Source organism: Dunckerocampus dactyliophorus, chromosome 1 (genome assembly GCF_027744805.1).
Source record: "Dunckerocampus dactyliophorus isolate RoL2022-P2 chromosome 1, RoL_Ddac_1.1, whole genome shotgun sequence".
Taxonomy (NCBI): Eukaryota; Metazoa; Chordata; class Actinopteri; order Syngnathiformes; family Syngnathidae; genus Dunckerocampus; species Dunckerocampus dactyliophorus.
In genome coordinates, this window is record NC_072819.1 from 19,319,923 (window position 1) to 19,336,083 (window position 16,161).

The window sequence follows — 16,161 nt, forward strand, 5'->3', positions numbered from 1 at the left end:
TTGTGAAGCCATCTTCACCACTTGGAGCAATGTTCCCACTAGCCTCCTGGAAACACTCACATCAAGCATGCCCAAACCCATTTTTGAAGTGATTAACAAGAACGGTGGAGCTACTCATGACTGAGTCCTAGTGAGAAAATTTTTTGTCCTGGTTTGGAGAGTTTTTTGTTATTTTTTGAGCGATGGTCTTAAGCTTTTGATGAGCTGATAAACAGCCTACTTCAGTTTCATTGTTGTTTTCAATAAATTACTTTTTCAAAATGCGCACCGGGGCTCGAACACAGTACCTTCGCAATGGGAGACGAGAGTACTGACCACACGGCCAAAAGCCCAGACTGTCGACCACATGCTCAGCGGAGCTCTTAAGGCAGAGGGAGTGAGGTTTACCAATGTACACTTGCACAGCCTCATAGGCTGGCATCCGTTACACTAGCATAGAGTACATTTGGAATACAGGAAGTGAACAAATGTATTGCAACTGATATGAAATGGATGGGGTGTAGGCTTGAATAAGCTTTAACTGTGTTGTTATGAGCAATGAGGAGTTGCATTCAAAGACACCACGTCATTTAAGTTGAATTGACATGTTTTGAGTGAATTTTCTGGGATTTCCGAGCACACTCATATTCAGCAAATTGTACTTCCGCATTAAGAGTTACAAAGTGAGTGATAAGAACATCCGCTTATTGATTTTCATTGCAATTCTGTTTATTTAGACCACCCATACGCGCACAATAAAATGTGGTTGTGATGTTGGAATGTCCATGAATGCATCTCGTGCTCTGTCTTGTGGCAATGAGGAAGTGTTGCAATGAATGGACGAGAGACGTGTTTGTTTGGAGTAGGAGGTACATATATGGTGTTGGAATTGCACTGCTGTTGATGTGTTCAGGTCAGAATAAAGTTAGAAAGGAGCATCAGACACTGTGTGACTCTGTGAGGAGCTACACTGTTGTCATAATAGAGAGCCGTGGCTTGCCATGATGTGTGTGCGTTAATGACACTAAAAACGTAATTAATGAAATATATCAGTTCCCGCCGTTAACGCGCTATTTTTATATATACATACGCACACACATGCGCGCGCAATAACCATGGATACAAAAAATACTGTATAAAATGATCACAGATTCGTTTTCTGTTTTTAGTGCAAAACATTAAAAAATTTACTTTGTAAATAAAATCATTCTGCTCTGTAACCGAGGAAAATGACATTACATGTACTATATAATTTAATTTGAATTACTAATTGTGTTTATTATTAACATTATTATTATTATATAATGATTGTATAGAATAATATAAATATAGTAATATAACATAATACAAATATACTACAAATGTATTTTTATTGTCTAAAATATTTGATCTTTACAATAAAAGGACGATAATGCATACATGCTATTGGTAAAAAAAAAAAAAAAAAAAAAAAAAAAAAAAAAAAAAGACATTTTAAAGTCACCTAAGAAAGCTTCTGGATGGTGCAGCCCTTGTGATGTTTGGGTTAGGGGTGTAATGATACACTACACCCTGTAGGTGGCGCTCGGCCCCTCCAAACCGCACCGTGATACTGTGTCTTCCAGTCCTGTTGCTTCCTCTGGTCTGGCAGCAGATTTGATCCTCATCAATGTTGAGTCTGAACAAAGACAGTTCACATGTTAAGAGTAAATAAATATGAAATAAACGTTATTCGATAAAGGCGGTGATGTGACACTTACACCATACATGGAACTCCTCCAATGAGGACGTTGACGTCACTTGGGTGACCCGTCTTAAGGCCGTGACCTTTGATGGTGACGGACGAGCCCCCTGCCTTGGGTCCTCTCTGGGGAGTGATGCCAGTCAGTGTGGGATCCTGGCAATGAAACAGAAACAGTGCTAAAAATATACCAAGAGAAAATAAAAAATATTTGATAAAACACACCAGAAGATACTGGAAACACTGACGGGTTTCACAGCCTGTAAACCATTGATTTACTTGTCACTTTGTGCCAATCAACTAAAAACTGCGTGTGTCTTTACTATAAATGCAGTTAATGAGATGGGATTTTATTTCATTGCACAGCAGGTTTTTACTTACATTACACATTGAAAGTGGTGCCTAGTAAAACTGTAGCATGGAATGAAACGGGCGTGCATCAGAAACAGACCACACCAGTAGCGCAATGTTCAAGCTTAATCCAAAAAAATAAATAAATACCAAGGGAATGCTTTCGTGGCAAGCTCTTAAATCATCTGGCCTCCGCCCAACAACGCTTTCTTTGTTTTGTTACATGTATCTGAACCAGGCTCAAGAGATCAAAAGAACTGGTGCCTGTGAACTCAACATCAGAAAGTCCCATCCATGTCTTTGTTTTGCAAATATGTTCTAAACATGAAGTTATCATCCAAAATTCTAATAATGACATCCAATATAAGAGATGCATTCAAAATTGATTTTTCAATGATGTTCTGACAGTGATATGTCCCTAAAACCTGTTCATAAGTGCCGAAAATGATAAAAATATCCCTCAGTTTTTTGCAACACTTTTGAAAGAAGAGGTGCTCAAAAGGTCGCTTTTGAAGTTCATGACGTCATGAAGGAAAACCTCCTTCCTTATGGAAATAATACCACCTCTGGCACGTCCCTAGCTGGATTAGCCCACTGCGTGGGTAAGCCCACTACTTCACCAAGGACAGCTTTGTAAAAAAGTAAGCTTTGCTACACATCTTACAGCCTGGAGCTCTTCCAACTATCTGTCAGTTAAAAATGTGGGAGTTCTAAGTTTAATATGTGATATATGGCATCTATTACGTTGGACAAGTGCAGAATTACAGTGTATATGTAAAAAGTGGATAATACAATAGTGTTTCTTGGAGCCACACACTCTGTCAGGGCAGGCATGGTCAAACACAGCTCGTTAGCATATGGGGCTGGGTAATATGCACCAAAACTAATATCCAAATATATTTAGGTTGATTAGTAGCTGCAAACAGACACATGCATGACATGCTGCTGCTGTTGACGGAAGTAGTGCTAGTTCCTATACTTTATATGGGCTCTGTGAAATCAATGAGTCCAAGAAAAAAGTTGTTTAAAATGATCAAAATACGGCAAAATACTTTAAGCATTACAGGCTATCATTGAGGTAACTGTTACTGCATGGTCACAGCATGTATATAAATATAGTCAAAATACTTATATAGTTATAGTCAAAATACGTAGGTGTGTCCCATTAACTGCATTGTTAGCTCTGTCATGCTGTTTTTAACTGCACTTTTTTTTGGCATTTTGCCCATCATCCACAATTCTTATGTGAAACCTGAGCACAGTTAATGTTAATAGTTAATGCTAGGTGTAGCGTTTGTTTCGATGTTGCTATGTGAAATCAATGCATCCAGGAAGGAAGTTCAGGTAATGCTGAAAAGGACCAAAATAAGGCAAAATACTGTAAGCATTACATGTTATCATGAAGGTACCTGTTACTACATGGTCACAGCATGTATGTAAAACATAAAACCTTGTTGGAGGTTTTGGAGGTGTTTTCGTAGCGGCCTTTGTAGGTGGCATAGGTGTGTCCCATTACGTGCAATAATGAACCGCATCTTTTTATCGGTTTTTATACAGTATCTTTAGAATGCCCACAAAAGAGAAAGACATGTGTTCATGTCTTACATAAGGATTGTGGAAGATGGGCAAAATTCCAAAAAAGTCTTACTAAGTACTTAGTACTTAGTTATTGCCATTTTAACTCTATAATTGATATTTTCTGTATTTTATTGCTATAATGTACATTGTATTGATTTCATTTCCTTGCTTTATTGTAAAGTGCCTTTGAGTTTTTCAAAAAGTGCTTCTAAATAAAATGTATTATTAAAAGTTTTGAAAAACACTATAATATGGGACCTTTAATACCAATGCAGGCACTAGATCTCATTTGACTTTGAAGCTGTACCTAATTTAGTCCAATAATATAAATGCCATCTGTACAAAGTCCAGTTCAACTGCTGTTGTTTTTGTATTTACCTTAAAGCTGAAAGTTTGATCCGACCATCCAAGAGCTCCTCCCCTCACTCGGACTGAGGCCTGACCACTTGTTTCTCCATCGCTGCTCGTTGTCTCACACACAATCCTATACAACAGACTTGTGTCGAAAGCAAGCTTCTGTACGCTAATTCATGTTTCGGCATACTTACCTTGAGGAGACTTCATATCTGCTGTTGATGACACTGCAGGAAACTCCGGCAACTGTGACGGAGTTCTGGATGTCTTCAGCCCTCTGGCCGAGATTGGAGCCTGAAATAGTCACCAGGGTGCCCCCCTCTATAGGGCCCGACACAGGATCCAACTGTAACACAAGACAAAAGGCAATAAATATTTGAGATCACAGAGATCAGATCACAGTTCATTCATACATAGATAGTCATAGCCTGTGCTATACAGAAAATGTCTCAGGGGTGTTAAGTGCACACCATAGCTATAAAATCATTTATTCAAAAGGACTATGGAGGGCCTGCTTTTCTGCTCCTCTGCATTGAGAGAAGCCAGATGAGGCGTCTTGGGCATCTTGTCAGGATCCCTCCCGGACGCCTCCCTGGGGAGGTGTTCAGGGCAAGTCCTACCGGTAGAAGGCCTCGGGGAGACTATGTCTCCCAAATAGCCTGCTTAGGAAGCTGCCCCCACGACCGGATCTCGGATAAGCGGTAGAAGATGGATGGATGGTTCTTCCATGTGCACTGCTTGCCCTATACATAAACATGGTCTTGTTAGAAACTCAACAAATATGCTGCTCTTAATTTGGAAATTCAACACAAACATCTGCTAGTAGCAGACGTTGACGCAGCAGCATTTTTAATCAGTTTGTACCTCCTAAACGTTAGAAGAAATACTATCTAATCTTCTTCCTGATCAAAGTGTCACCATTGAGGTTTAATAGCTGATAATGGCCACTGAATCTGAGAAATGATGTTGTTAGTGCAACAACTTAGAGCATGACTTCTTGTTTGTGGTGTATGGAGGAAGTCCATGAACAAATTTGGGGTCGCAATAAGTCACAAAACTTTTGTGAGGTCTTGCAAAAGTTATTACGTTATCTCGCAAAAATTCCCAATAAAGTTATAAGAGAGCGTCAGACTCTGTGTGACTCTGTGAGGATGCTACGCAGTGCCACCGTCTGCCGTCATAACATGGAGGTTGGCTTGCCATGATGCGCATGCATTAATTACACTGAAAATTGTAACGTAATTAATTAAATTAATTATTTGTTGCCGTTAACGTGTTATTTGTGACAGCCCTACTAAAAATTATTTTGAAAATCCTTACAAAATGAATGACAGGCGCAGGACATGTGTGATTGACGTCATCAGTGCAAGACTGGTGGTAGACACAGTGGGAGTCGGCAGGACCGCCACACCACACGCAGCCGTACTTGGGGTCAGCAGTACGACACCGACTGCAGTCGGACCTCCCCACGGCACAGTTGAACAGAGTCACTGAAGGAAACAGAAAGAGAGCTTAGATGGGAAATATGATTGTAACACAAAGATCAAGGATACTTCCTGTGTACGTGCTAACCAAAAAGATCATCAGCGCTGTCGATGGGTAAGTTATCTTTCCTCCTCACGTTGATCTCAGCTGGGTATTCCTCCATCAGCACAGAATAAGCAAACTGAAACAACAGAACAGCATACAGTGGTGTGAAAAAGTATTTGCCCCCTTTCTGATTTGTTATTTTTTTTGTATGTTTGTCACACTTAAATGTTTCAGATCATCAACATAAATGCAAATATCAGTCAATGACAACACAACTGAACTTTTTGTTATTAAAGGAGAAAAAAAATCCAAACCCACATGGCCCTTTGTGAAAAAGTGAACCCAATAACTGGTTGGGCCGAAGCAGCGGTCCTAACCTGCTGTACTTGCAAGTGCGTGCTGTCGACTTGCAAAAACGTGGGCAAAATTTGGGGATCCGTACGTGGTGAGTACAGCCTCAGTGCGAATTTGGGAGCATGCAGACATGACGTAGCACTTTTAGTGTAGGAGGAACTTTCGCTACAGAAACGTGTGACGTGCGTGGCCTCTGCTACCAATGAGTGCACAACGCACAAATTCTGCAAGTTTTCGCATGAAATCCTGGAATCTCTGTGGTGAGCAGCATCTTGAGGCAGTAGCAGGGACTTCTGGAGAACTTTGAAAGGCCGTTCTATATACAGCACCAGATCATCACACTACCACCACCATATTTTACTGTTGGTGTGATGTTCTTTTTTTTTTTTAAATGCGGCCTTACATTTGCACTAGATCTAATGGGACACACACCTTCCAAAAAGTTCAACTTTTGTCTTCTCAAACCACAGAGTATTTTCCTAAAGGTCTTGGGGATCATCAATTTTCTAGCAAAATTGAGACAAGCCTTAATGTTCTTTTTGTTCAGCAGTGGCTTTCATCTTGGAACTCTGCCATGCAGGCCAATTTTGTCCAGTGTCTTTCTTATGGTGGAGTCATGAACACTGACGCAAGCGAGGCCTGCAGTTCTTTGGATGTTGTTGTGGGGGCAATCACATTGTCACACAGGGCCATGTAGGCTTGGATTTTTTTTCTCCCTTAATAATGAAAAGTTTCATTTAAAAACTACATTTTGTGTTCAGTTGTGTTGTCATTGACTAATATTTAAATTTGTTTGATGATCTGAAACATTTAACTGTGACAAGCAACAAAAATAACAATTAATGAGATGTATTGACGCAAATAATATATTAGCAATAAAGTTCAGTTTACTGATTTTTTGCAAACATAATGTCATTATTTCATTGACATTTGGGTCGCTCGTTATGTTTTGACCACAGGTTTGGTTTGGTTTGGTTTGGTTTAGTTTATTTGAACATGAAGGTTACAATGAAATACATCTCGTGAATCATTTTTTGACAGTTCCACATGTCCAAAAGGAGTAGGAAGAAGCAAAGCTTATTTAATCCTACCCCCCATCCATTCTACATCTAGTACAGTACATGTAGTTCACTTCCTGGATTCCATGTCATGTTTTCAGTGATAGTCAGGATAACACATAATAGATAACGGTGAGATAACCGTCCCCCCAAAAAAAGAGAGAACATTCATAATAATGATAATATGATGACAATACTAAATAAATAAATAAATAAATAAGAACAAAGCTTTTTTTTTTTTTTTTTTTTTAAACACAACAAAGAAAATTATAAAAAAAAAAAAATAAATAAATAAATAGAAATAAATAAATAACAAATAAAATTTAATTAAATAAATAAAAAATAAAATAAAATAAAATAAAATAGAAAATAAAAAAAATAAATAAATAAAATAAAATAACAAACCTGACAGAACAATCAGGACTCTTCTGCCTTGTATTTGGCAAACATCAACTGCTTGTATTGTTTTTTGAATTTGCTCATCTCTGTACATTGTTTGAGTTCTTTACTCAATCCGTTCCATAATTTAATTCCACACACGGAAATGCTATGGGTTTTCAGCGTTGTTCTCGCATATAAATGTTTTAGGTTTAATTTTCCTCTAAGATCATATTTCTCCTCTCTGATTGAGAAATACTTGATTAGATTTTTGGGTAACGAGTTATTATTAACTTTATACATTATTCTAGCGGTTTGAAAGTGTACTAAATCTGCGAATTTTAATATCTGTGATTTTAAAAATAAAGGGTTTGTATGTTCTCTATACTTGGCATTATGAATTATCCTCACAGATCTTTTTTGCAGTACAGTGAGTGAGTGAAGATTACTTTTGTAGTTATTTCCCCATATCTCCACACAATACGTTAGATATGGTAATACTAAGGAACAGTACAGAGTGTGGAGTGATTTTTGATCAAGAAGATATTTTGCTTTATTCAATATAGAGATATTTCTCGCCACCTTTTGCTGTATATATTTAATATGAGATTTCCAACTCATTTTTTCATCTATTATAACCCCAAGGAATTTATATTCTTCCACTTTTTCAATATCCGTTCCATTAATTTGTATTTGGTCGTACGTGTCCTTTCTACTATTACCAAATAGCATTATTTTAGTTTTACTTAAATTCAGAGATAATCTATTCTTGTCAAACCATGACTTTAATATGACCATTTCATCCTTGACCTTTTTAATGAGTTCTTGTGTGCTTTCACCAGAACAGAAAGCAGTGGTATCATCGGCGAATAAGACCAATTTTAAGTTGTTAGTTACTTTGCAAATGTCGTTAATGTACAAGTTAAACAGTTTTGGTCCCAGTATGGACCCCTGTGGTACTCCACACGTATTGTGTAGACTCCCAGATGTATATTCTCCTAGCTTTACAAATTGTTTCCTCTTTGCTAGGTAGCTTTTAACCCAATTTAAGACTAAACCTCTAATTCCGTACCTTTCTAATTTTGAAATTAAAATAGTGTGATTAATTGTATCGAAGGCTTTTGTCAGATCCATGAATACTGCAGCTGCGCATCTTCTGTTGTCTATGGCAGTAGTGATTTCCTCCGTGATTTCCATCAGTGCCATAGAAGTTGAAATGTTGGCTCTGTAACCATATTGACTACTTGCCAATAATTCATTCTTATTAATAAATTTGTCCAACCTATTATTAAATAGCTTCTCCACAATTTTCGAGAATTGTGGTAACAAGGAAACTGGTCGATAATTTGTAAATTGGTGTTTGTCTCCTTTTTTGAAAATTGGAACCACCTTGGCTGTTTTCATTTTGCTTGGAAATATTCCAGTCTGAAATGATAAGTTACTAATATATGTTAACGGGTCTGCGATCTCATTGATGACCCTTTTAATTGTTTCCATTTCGATTCCATGACAATCAGTTGATGTTTTTGCCTTAAAATGGTTAACAATGTCAGTGATCTCCTTTTTGGTTACAGCAGTGAGAAACATAGAATTAAGATTCCTATCGATAATATCAATCCCTTCATCAATTGTGTCTTGTTTTGGAATTTCCTCTTCCAGTTTTTGTCCAATATTTACAAAATATTCATTTAACATTTCAGCTACCGCATTCATGTCATTCCTGTAAGTGTTTCCAACCATGAAATAGGGAGGATAGTCTGCTTTCTTAACGTTGTTCTTTATAATACTATTTAAGAATAAGAATAGGAATAAGTGATAATTAAGAAGAAAAAAAAAGATGTTCTGACCTCGTGTGATTTGCAAGTGATCAAGAAGACTGACTGCTGTTTGTCATCTGGCTCCACCGATGCTTCCACCACCACTGACCGATTCTCAATGTCTAGCATGCATTCATAGTCCAGATTCTCATCCTAAATGTATTTCAAAGAAGCATTAACTTTTTAAGGCATGCACAGAAGTGGTATGTCAATAATAAACAGAGAGATATTCATAAATAATATGCTTAATCAACTTATGAGAATGGTTAAACGACCTGAAACAGGTGGAGGTGTCGTCCTACTAGCGTGATCTTCCTCTCGACATTGACAGGAAGGAGAGACGACTCCTGAACTTTCTCCACACAAGGACAGTCCTGAAATATATGTCAATATTAGGTTATGTAGTATATCTACAAATACACTGGCACTTTAAAAGTCAATCAGAAGCCCTATGAAAGTCATTACCGAAAAAGGCAAAATGCAACAATGGTGAATTCAAGAAAATCTGGTTCAGTTTGTGGACATTGACAATGATGGAGTTACCACTAATTATCACAGATGAATGTAATCTTATCAAACAGTACACAAAATTATATGTTTCCCTAAATACACTGAAAGGAGTGTTTTGTTTCCAAAAAGACAGTTTGCATGTTGATTTACGGCAAGAAACATAAAGAGACAAGTTGTCAGCGCTTAACGAGCGCGTCGCTACATCCACATAAAGTGTGTGGGAAGGTGTGTCAAATTTAAATATCATTTACATTCACATTTAAGGTTTTGTAGTGCTCTGAGCATTGTTAAACATTTGCCAAGCGCAGAGGTCAACTTCATGTCTGTCATGTAGTCAAGGAATGGGTGTGAAAAGCAAATTTTCAGCAACAAAAAAAAAAGAAAGCCCGAAACACAAGTGATGCCTGCAATTGTAAAGTGTACATTAATGCAATGAGTTAGGGCAATATGATACAGAAATGCGATGTGTAGTAGCGACTAGGAAGTTCAATAGGGTTTGGTTGTGGATCTTGCACTTTATTTTATACGGTTCCTATCTTCCAGGACCTATCTAAAATTTTGGGAAATATGCCTCTGGTGAGAAGAAATCTGGCCTGGTTCCATACTAAAGAGTGCACATGAGAAAATTTGACAATAATGTTAGTGATGATTACCAAAATATTTTTGTAGATGTATTTTTATGCCATTTTGACTATTTTCCATTTTGGCTTTTGATTGTAGCATGGCAGGCTTTATATGGATTTGTGTTTTTTTTTAAGCACTTTTACTGATAAAGACTCGATAAAGACGAAAAAGAAAATAGTCTGTGTCTGTGATGTTATCGTCTTCTGGGTATGTGGTGGTCATGGGTGGACCTGTGAAATACAGATGATTTGCTTTTTCTTCTTTTGGTCAAGTGGTTAATTCACTTAATTCAGTATTCATATTTAACTCATCTGTCTTTATTTGAAACTCCTTTTAAGTGACATTTATGGGGACTATACAGGTATGCAAAGTAAGGATGTTTTGTATGCCTGGTAGTTTACGGTGGAGTAGTGGTGACGCTTAGTGACGTCATCATTCAGAGCGGCGTGTCCAGGTTAAAACATATGCTTACGTATGCGGAAGCAATAAATGCTGTGCATTTGCTTGTGCCGGGGATGACGGAGAAGAGAGGAAAGGCTGGCAAGCCTTAATTTTTGTTGACCGTTTATTCCATTTACACTCAAGTTTCTAATGTATTCTTCTTTTGCATTACCACGTTTCCTTTCACTGCTGTACGTCATCTGTCATCACTTCACATGCAAAGTATCGGTTTGCTCTCCCGGTTTGGTGTCATTATCAAAACTTATTATCATAAACCCATCACACCACTGTATCCTGTTCAGTGTCTCTGTTAAGCACGTCATCAAGATGGAGGACCCATCCCGACCCTCTCAGCGGCAAAAGGCACAAGGAGGCCACATTACTTCTTAGTTGCTGCACCATTCTTTCAAATGGCTGCTCTGACCAGGGGGATTGTCAGCTCAAAAAAAGCCCCTGCTGACATCAGCCCGTACAGGTGAGAAAGTTTCAACACCTAATTGAAGATACTATAATTGAACCTAATTGAAATTCCTCATTTGCTGAGGAATTTGCACAATGTCCCTCACTTTAGGGTGCAAAGTGCAGGTTTGGATTGCGCTATTTAAAGTAAACATAATCATCAAGGCTATACCACCCTCTGTTCATCCCGATTTTGTATTGAGAAATACAATGATTTTGTATTCAGAAAAAGTGGTTGATCATGTACGTTGACGTCGACTTACAACAACAACAACACAGTGGACCAGAACTTGATGAATTGTTCAACACGATTAAACGAGACTGACTGAAGCAGGTTTGACTGTATTATAATGTTAGTTGAAGACGCAAAGGAATTCAAGTAAGCGGCTGACAATTAGATGTATACAAACTGCAGCTTCTGAACTCACCATCAAGTAAGAACCAACAGAGGAATCTCCTTGGTCATTTGCATCAATGTTGGGTTTAATAACAGTGTCAGGTGATTGTGTAAAGGTGAGGTTTTCGTGAAGGAGTGACTCCCCATCTGCCTCCACCTCAGGCCACTCCTTCATCCATAGAGAGCCATCACTCTCTTCAGAGCTCACCACAAGGATCCCCTCATTGGAATCACTGCCAGCTAGTTCAGTTAGTGTACCAACTTCACTGGATGTGGTTGAGCTTATACCAGAGGAAGAGCCAGAAGGCTCCGCTTCAGTGTCTATTGGGCCAGTTGTGCTGCTTGGTGATGTAGTACGAGATGTGTTGTCAGTAATTTGGATCAGCCAATCAACAGTCTCATCCTCTAAAAAACGAGAGGTTGTGGTCAGACAAGGGGACCCGTCTGTGACGCTGACATCCGTGTGCAGGCTAGTGGTCCCCGTGAAGGTGGGAGTCATGTCCTGCGGAAGGCGTGATGTAGATTCGCTGTAAAGAGCGGTGAGGGTTGTCACTGTGGTGGCAGCTGCAGTGGTGGTAGCAGGAGGCATGGTGGATGGCGGCTGTGTTGCTGTTACTGTTGTTGTAGTAGCGGTTGTCACAGTCGGGAGTAAAGTGGTCTGTTTTCTGGTGGGTGGTGGGAAGGTGGGTGCCGGCGGTTTGAACTTGTCAATGAAGAAGCGCAAATGAACAAGCAAGAAAGGAACAGAAAAAAAGGCAAGGGAGGACAAAAATTAGGATAAATGAGCAGACTTACGATAAAAATAATAACAATAAAGCAAGACTGGGAATGGAAAATGTACACAAGCGAAGCCAATAGACAAACGTGTGGTGTGATGCAAAAACAGTTTCTAACAAAAGTGAGTACAACCCATATTTAAGCAAACATCTTCTCAAGAGACAAAACATTGGAAATTAAACTTAGATGTACTAGTACTAGAGTAGTCTATGTACAGCTTGGATAGCAGTACAGACTTACTATCCAGTGAAAATGAGACAACACAACCATTATTGTTTAAATAGCTGACAACGTAAGTGAGTACACCTTACAGTGAACATGTCCAAATTTTGTCCAAGTTTAGAAATTCGTTCATAATTATTATATTAATTTTTCATTAATAACTAATTTAAAAAATAGACATTTTAAATTGGATTTGACAGCAAAAAAATATAAGGTTTTCTGTCAATATTGACAAAAAATACATTTGGCAAGAAAGATTGTCTTTTTGATTTAAAGAAAAATACATTTTTATGTTGTTTTTGTTGGTAATATTTTGCTTTTACTTTAATGTATTATTTTATTATTTATTGTAAATGTTTATTAAATTATTGCAAAAATATGTTTTAAATATTACATTTTCTATATTATTGTAAATTTTTTTTATATATTAAAACATTCACTTATTTAAATATATTTATATCAAGTAAAAAAAATACTAAATTACAGCATACATACAGTATAAAAATACAAGAATATAAATAAATAAATAAATACTAATTTTACAATGGTATAAAAGTAAAATAATGAAAAATCATGTAAAATACAAATTAATATTCATAAAAAAAATTCAATATATATGCAAAAAAAAATTTAAATATTAAAATAAGTGTCCTTTTGACATGTATTATTTCAAGGCTTTCGCGGGCCACATAAAATTATATGCCGGGCCAAATCCGGCCCCGGGCCTTGAGTTTGATACCTATGCTCTAAAATATATTCAAGTTTCATTGTTTAGTAGTCCCTTAAGAAGACATACCCCTGTACTACTGTAATAAAACTGCTTGCTGAAATGTGACTTTTGTGAGATGCTGTACACAACAATGAAAAGCCTTTGACTCACATTTTGGTTGTAAATAGTGACTCCTTGGCTGCAGGTGTGTCTATGCGTGCAGACATGCTCATGAATACACCAGTTACACCCCCAGCGACTGCTTACACACCTTTGGCAACTGATAAAAAAAAAAAAAAAGTTAACAATAAAGCAATTTGTGAATAATGCCAGTGAAATAAAAGACCATAAAACATCTCCTAAAACATACCTTAATTCACACATGCATTATCTGGGACAGGCAATGACGTTTATAAGTTTTTATGCTTTACTTTTTTATGACTTTTTTGTGGTTGTGCATGGTTTACTTAATGCTTCCTGGATTTTGCTTGTCTTTTGCTGATATGCATCATGACCTTGTATGTTATAAACTATTACGCAATCTTGCACATGCTAAATAAAAATAAAAAACAGACCACAATGTCTATAACAGCTGTTCATGAATGAATTATTGTGCTTCCTGCTCAATAAAAACAGTCTCACCCAGGCAGGATAGCACATGATGCGTGATAAAAACTGTGTGGTGACACATGCCGTGTGTGGGTGTGTACACTCACGGCCGTCGTCCAGAGAGTTCCTGTACCAGGCTGCAGTCGTACAAGGTGAACTCAGTCTCTGCAACGGTCACGTTCAGGAAACGTAGGGACAAGATCACCATCACGAACTCTGCATCAGAAACAAATCAGTTTTTCATGATTACTTTTTTTTTCCCTATGTATTTTAGGCTTTTGCCCAATTGCAACTTCAATATAGGTAAAATAAAACACAATTTCAAATGGTTCTAATTGCAGAACAATATTTCCCATAATAAATAATAAACTATTAATTTGTTCCAGTCCTAACCTGTGACCATCATAAAACATTTATTAGCTGTACAGATAGTTCAAGTAACATTTCAACATTTTCAGCGGTCACGTGAGTAAAAAAAAACAAACAAGTTAACCACTGTTTAATGAAAGTAAAATAAAGTATAAGTAATCAGTCTTTGAAGATGCCTGACAGAGAGAACAAAGTTTGCAGAACGACACTGCACCTAATGGCGTTTTATTGGTACCGTTGGAATTAATATTGTATTTCTATTATAACTGATTGGTAAAATTTGTTTACCGTGACCATTTAACTTTTTTCTTAAACTTTGAACCCTGCGGCTTATACAGTACAGCGGTGCGGCTAATTTATGGCTAAATTCTAATCTTGTGACATCTCCTTTACTTCAGAACTACTACTAATTGTTTAAATACTGTGCCGAGGCAGTGAGGAAACGATAGCCCTTTCTTTGGCAGGAGGCAATCAAGAGCTATCAGTGTACTCACAACGAGGTTGTCAACTCATTGGAAATCAGAGGGGGTCATTAGTATATATACCAGTATAACAGCATAACAGTCTGACTCACGCTGTCATCTATCAAAGAACACTTTAGTAACAACACTAAATTCATCACACAACAACTTAACACTCAAAAGGTATATATACAAATATACAAACATGTCCCAATATGAGTTAGAAATTAAAAAACAAAGTTTTCCTATAAGGCATTGCGTCTGAGCAACGCATTCATTGGGCCGCTGCCATGACGTCAGCTTCCCTCTTTTTGCTTTGGGCTTAGGGTCCTCTGGCTCCCTCTGGTGGACAGAAGCAGCATTGCAGCACCATTTTCTATGCTTTCGTAGCTCCTCGAATTAAATGGTTTTCTCAAACAAAATGCATTATGGGAAAACTTTAAAATATATATTTTTTCATATTAAACTTGTATTTCTAAGTTATAACGTTTGAGTGTTAAGTTGCTGCGTGATGAGTTTAATGTTGTTTGTAAGATGAAACCGTGAGTCAGACTCTTATATTGAGTAATGACCTCCTGTGATTTCCAATGGGTTGACAAGCTTGTTGTGACTTTTTTCATAGCTCATGATTGGCTCCTGTCAAATAAAGAGCTGACTGATCTTCACGGACTCGTGCGTGCCACAATATGCTATTTTGAACAAATATCTGTTTTTTCCTCTAAATTTAGTGGGTGCGGCTTATACACCAGAATTTACAGTATGTATATAATTGCTATTTAATTCACTGCATTTCTCATATTGTACTGAACAGCCAGTCCCTTTCCTGTGCCGCAGTAAGTAAAATTTCTGGCTCTATGGTTATAACATTTTTCTTCCTTGGTTCCACTGGTACCCTTATGCAGTGGTATCACAAAAAACACACAAAAGTAAAAGAAACAGCAAAAAGTACTTGTTGCATTGAACTGTCTTGTCTTAACTTGAGACTTGACTTAAGGGTGCCACACATGGGAGGCGACAAACAACTGCGATTGGCGAAACGCGTTCACATCTAGAATTAATTGAACGACTCTCCCACAGTTTCGACTGGCTGTCAGATGTGAAGGGAATTTGGGGTGTCAAAGTAGTTCAGAGGAGGAAAAGTGGCCGGTGTTCATCGCATAATCTTACCGGGACTGGATCTTGCTAGTATTGAAGATGTTCCCATGCCGTTGCTTTTTTCTTTATATCTCTGTATTGTTTTTAAGAAATGTCAACTAGCTCTGGGAAATCTGACGCGGCAAGTACTACTTTTTCCTCCATGTTTACCTGTGAGAGTGTACTGATTAGCATCCTGTCTGCTCATTAATCCATCCACGAAACTCCCGCTGATTGGTCCTCGTCTGGGCGAATGCGATGAAAAGCTGAACATTTTTCAACTTTTTGAGATCGCGTCACAAGCCAGGCACAATGACATGCATGAGCACA

General features: G+C 37.7%; 1 protein-coding gene across 2 annotated transcripts in view; it reads right to left on the minus strand.

The window, feature by feature from the left end:
• Positions 1-16,161, minus strand: part of LOC129187454 (plexin-B1-like) — an 84,614-nt gene that overhangs the window by 22,397 nt on the left and 46,056 nt on the right. The window contains exons 10-20 of one of the 2 annotated variants that reach the window (XM_054786771.1): positions 13,975-14,083; positions 13,430-13,538; positions 11,582-12,253; positions 9,395-9,493; positions 9,150-9,272; positions 5,555-5,648; positions 5,303-5,472; positions 4,177-4,328; positions 4,007-4,112; positions 1,719-1,855; positions 1,463-1,636 (exon numbers count right to left, since the gene is read on the minus strand). In XM_054786771.1, coding sequence (XP_054642746.1) covers positions 1,463-1,636; positions 1,719-1,855; positions 4,007-4,112; positions 4,177-4,328; positions 5,303-5,472; positions 5,555-5,648; positions 9,150-9,272; positions 9,395-9,493; positions 11,582-12,253; positions 13,430-13,538; positions 13,975-14,083 — 1,945 coding nt within the window. The remainder of the gene's footprint in view (positions 1-1,462; positions 1,637-1,718; positions 1,856-4,006; positions 4,113-4,176; positions 4,329-5,302; positions 5,473-5,554; positions 5,649-9,149; positions 9,273-9,394; positions 9,494-11,581; positions 12,254-13,429; positions 13,539-13,974; positions 14,084-16,161) is intronic. The other variant, XM_054786782.1, reaches the window with a different exon arrangement.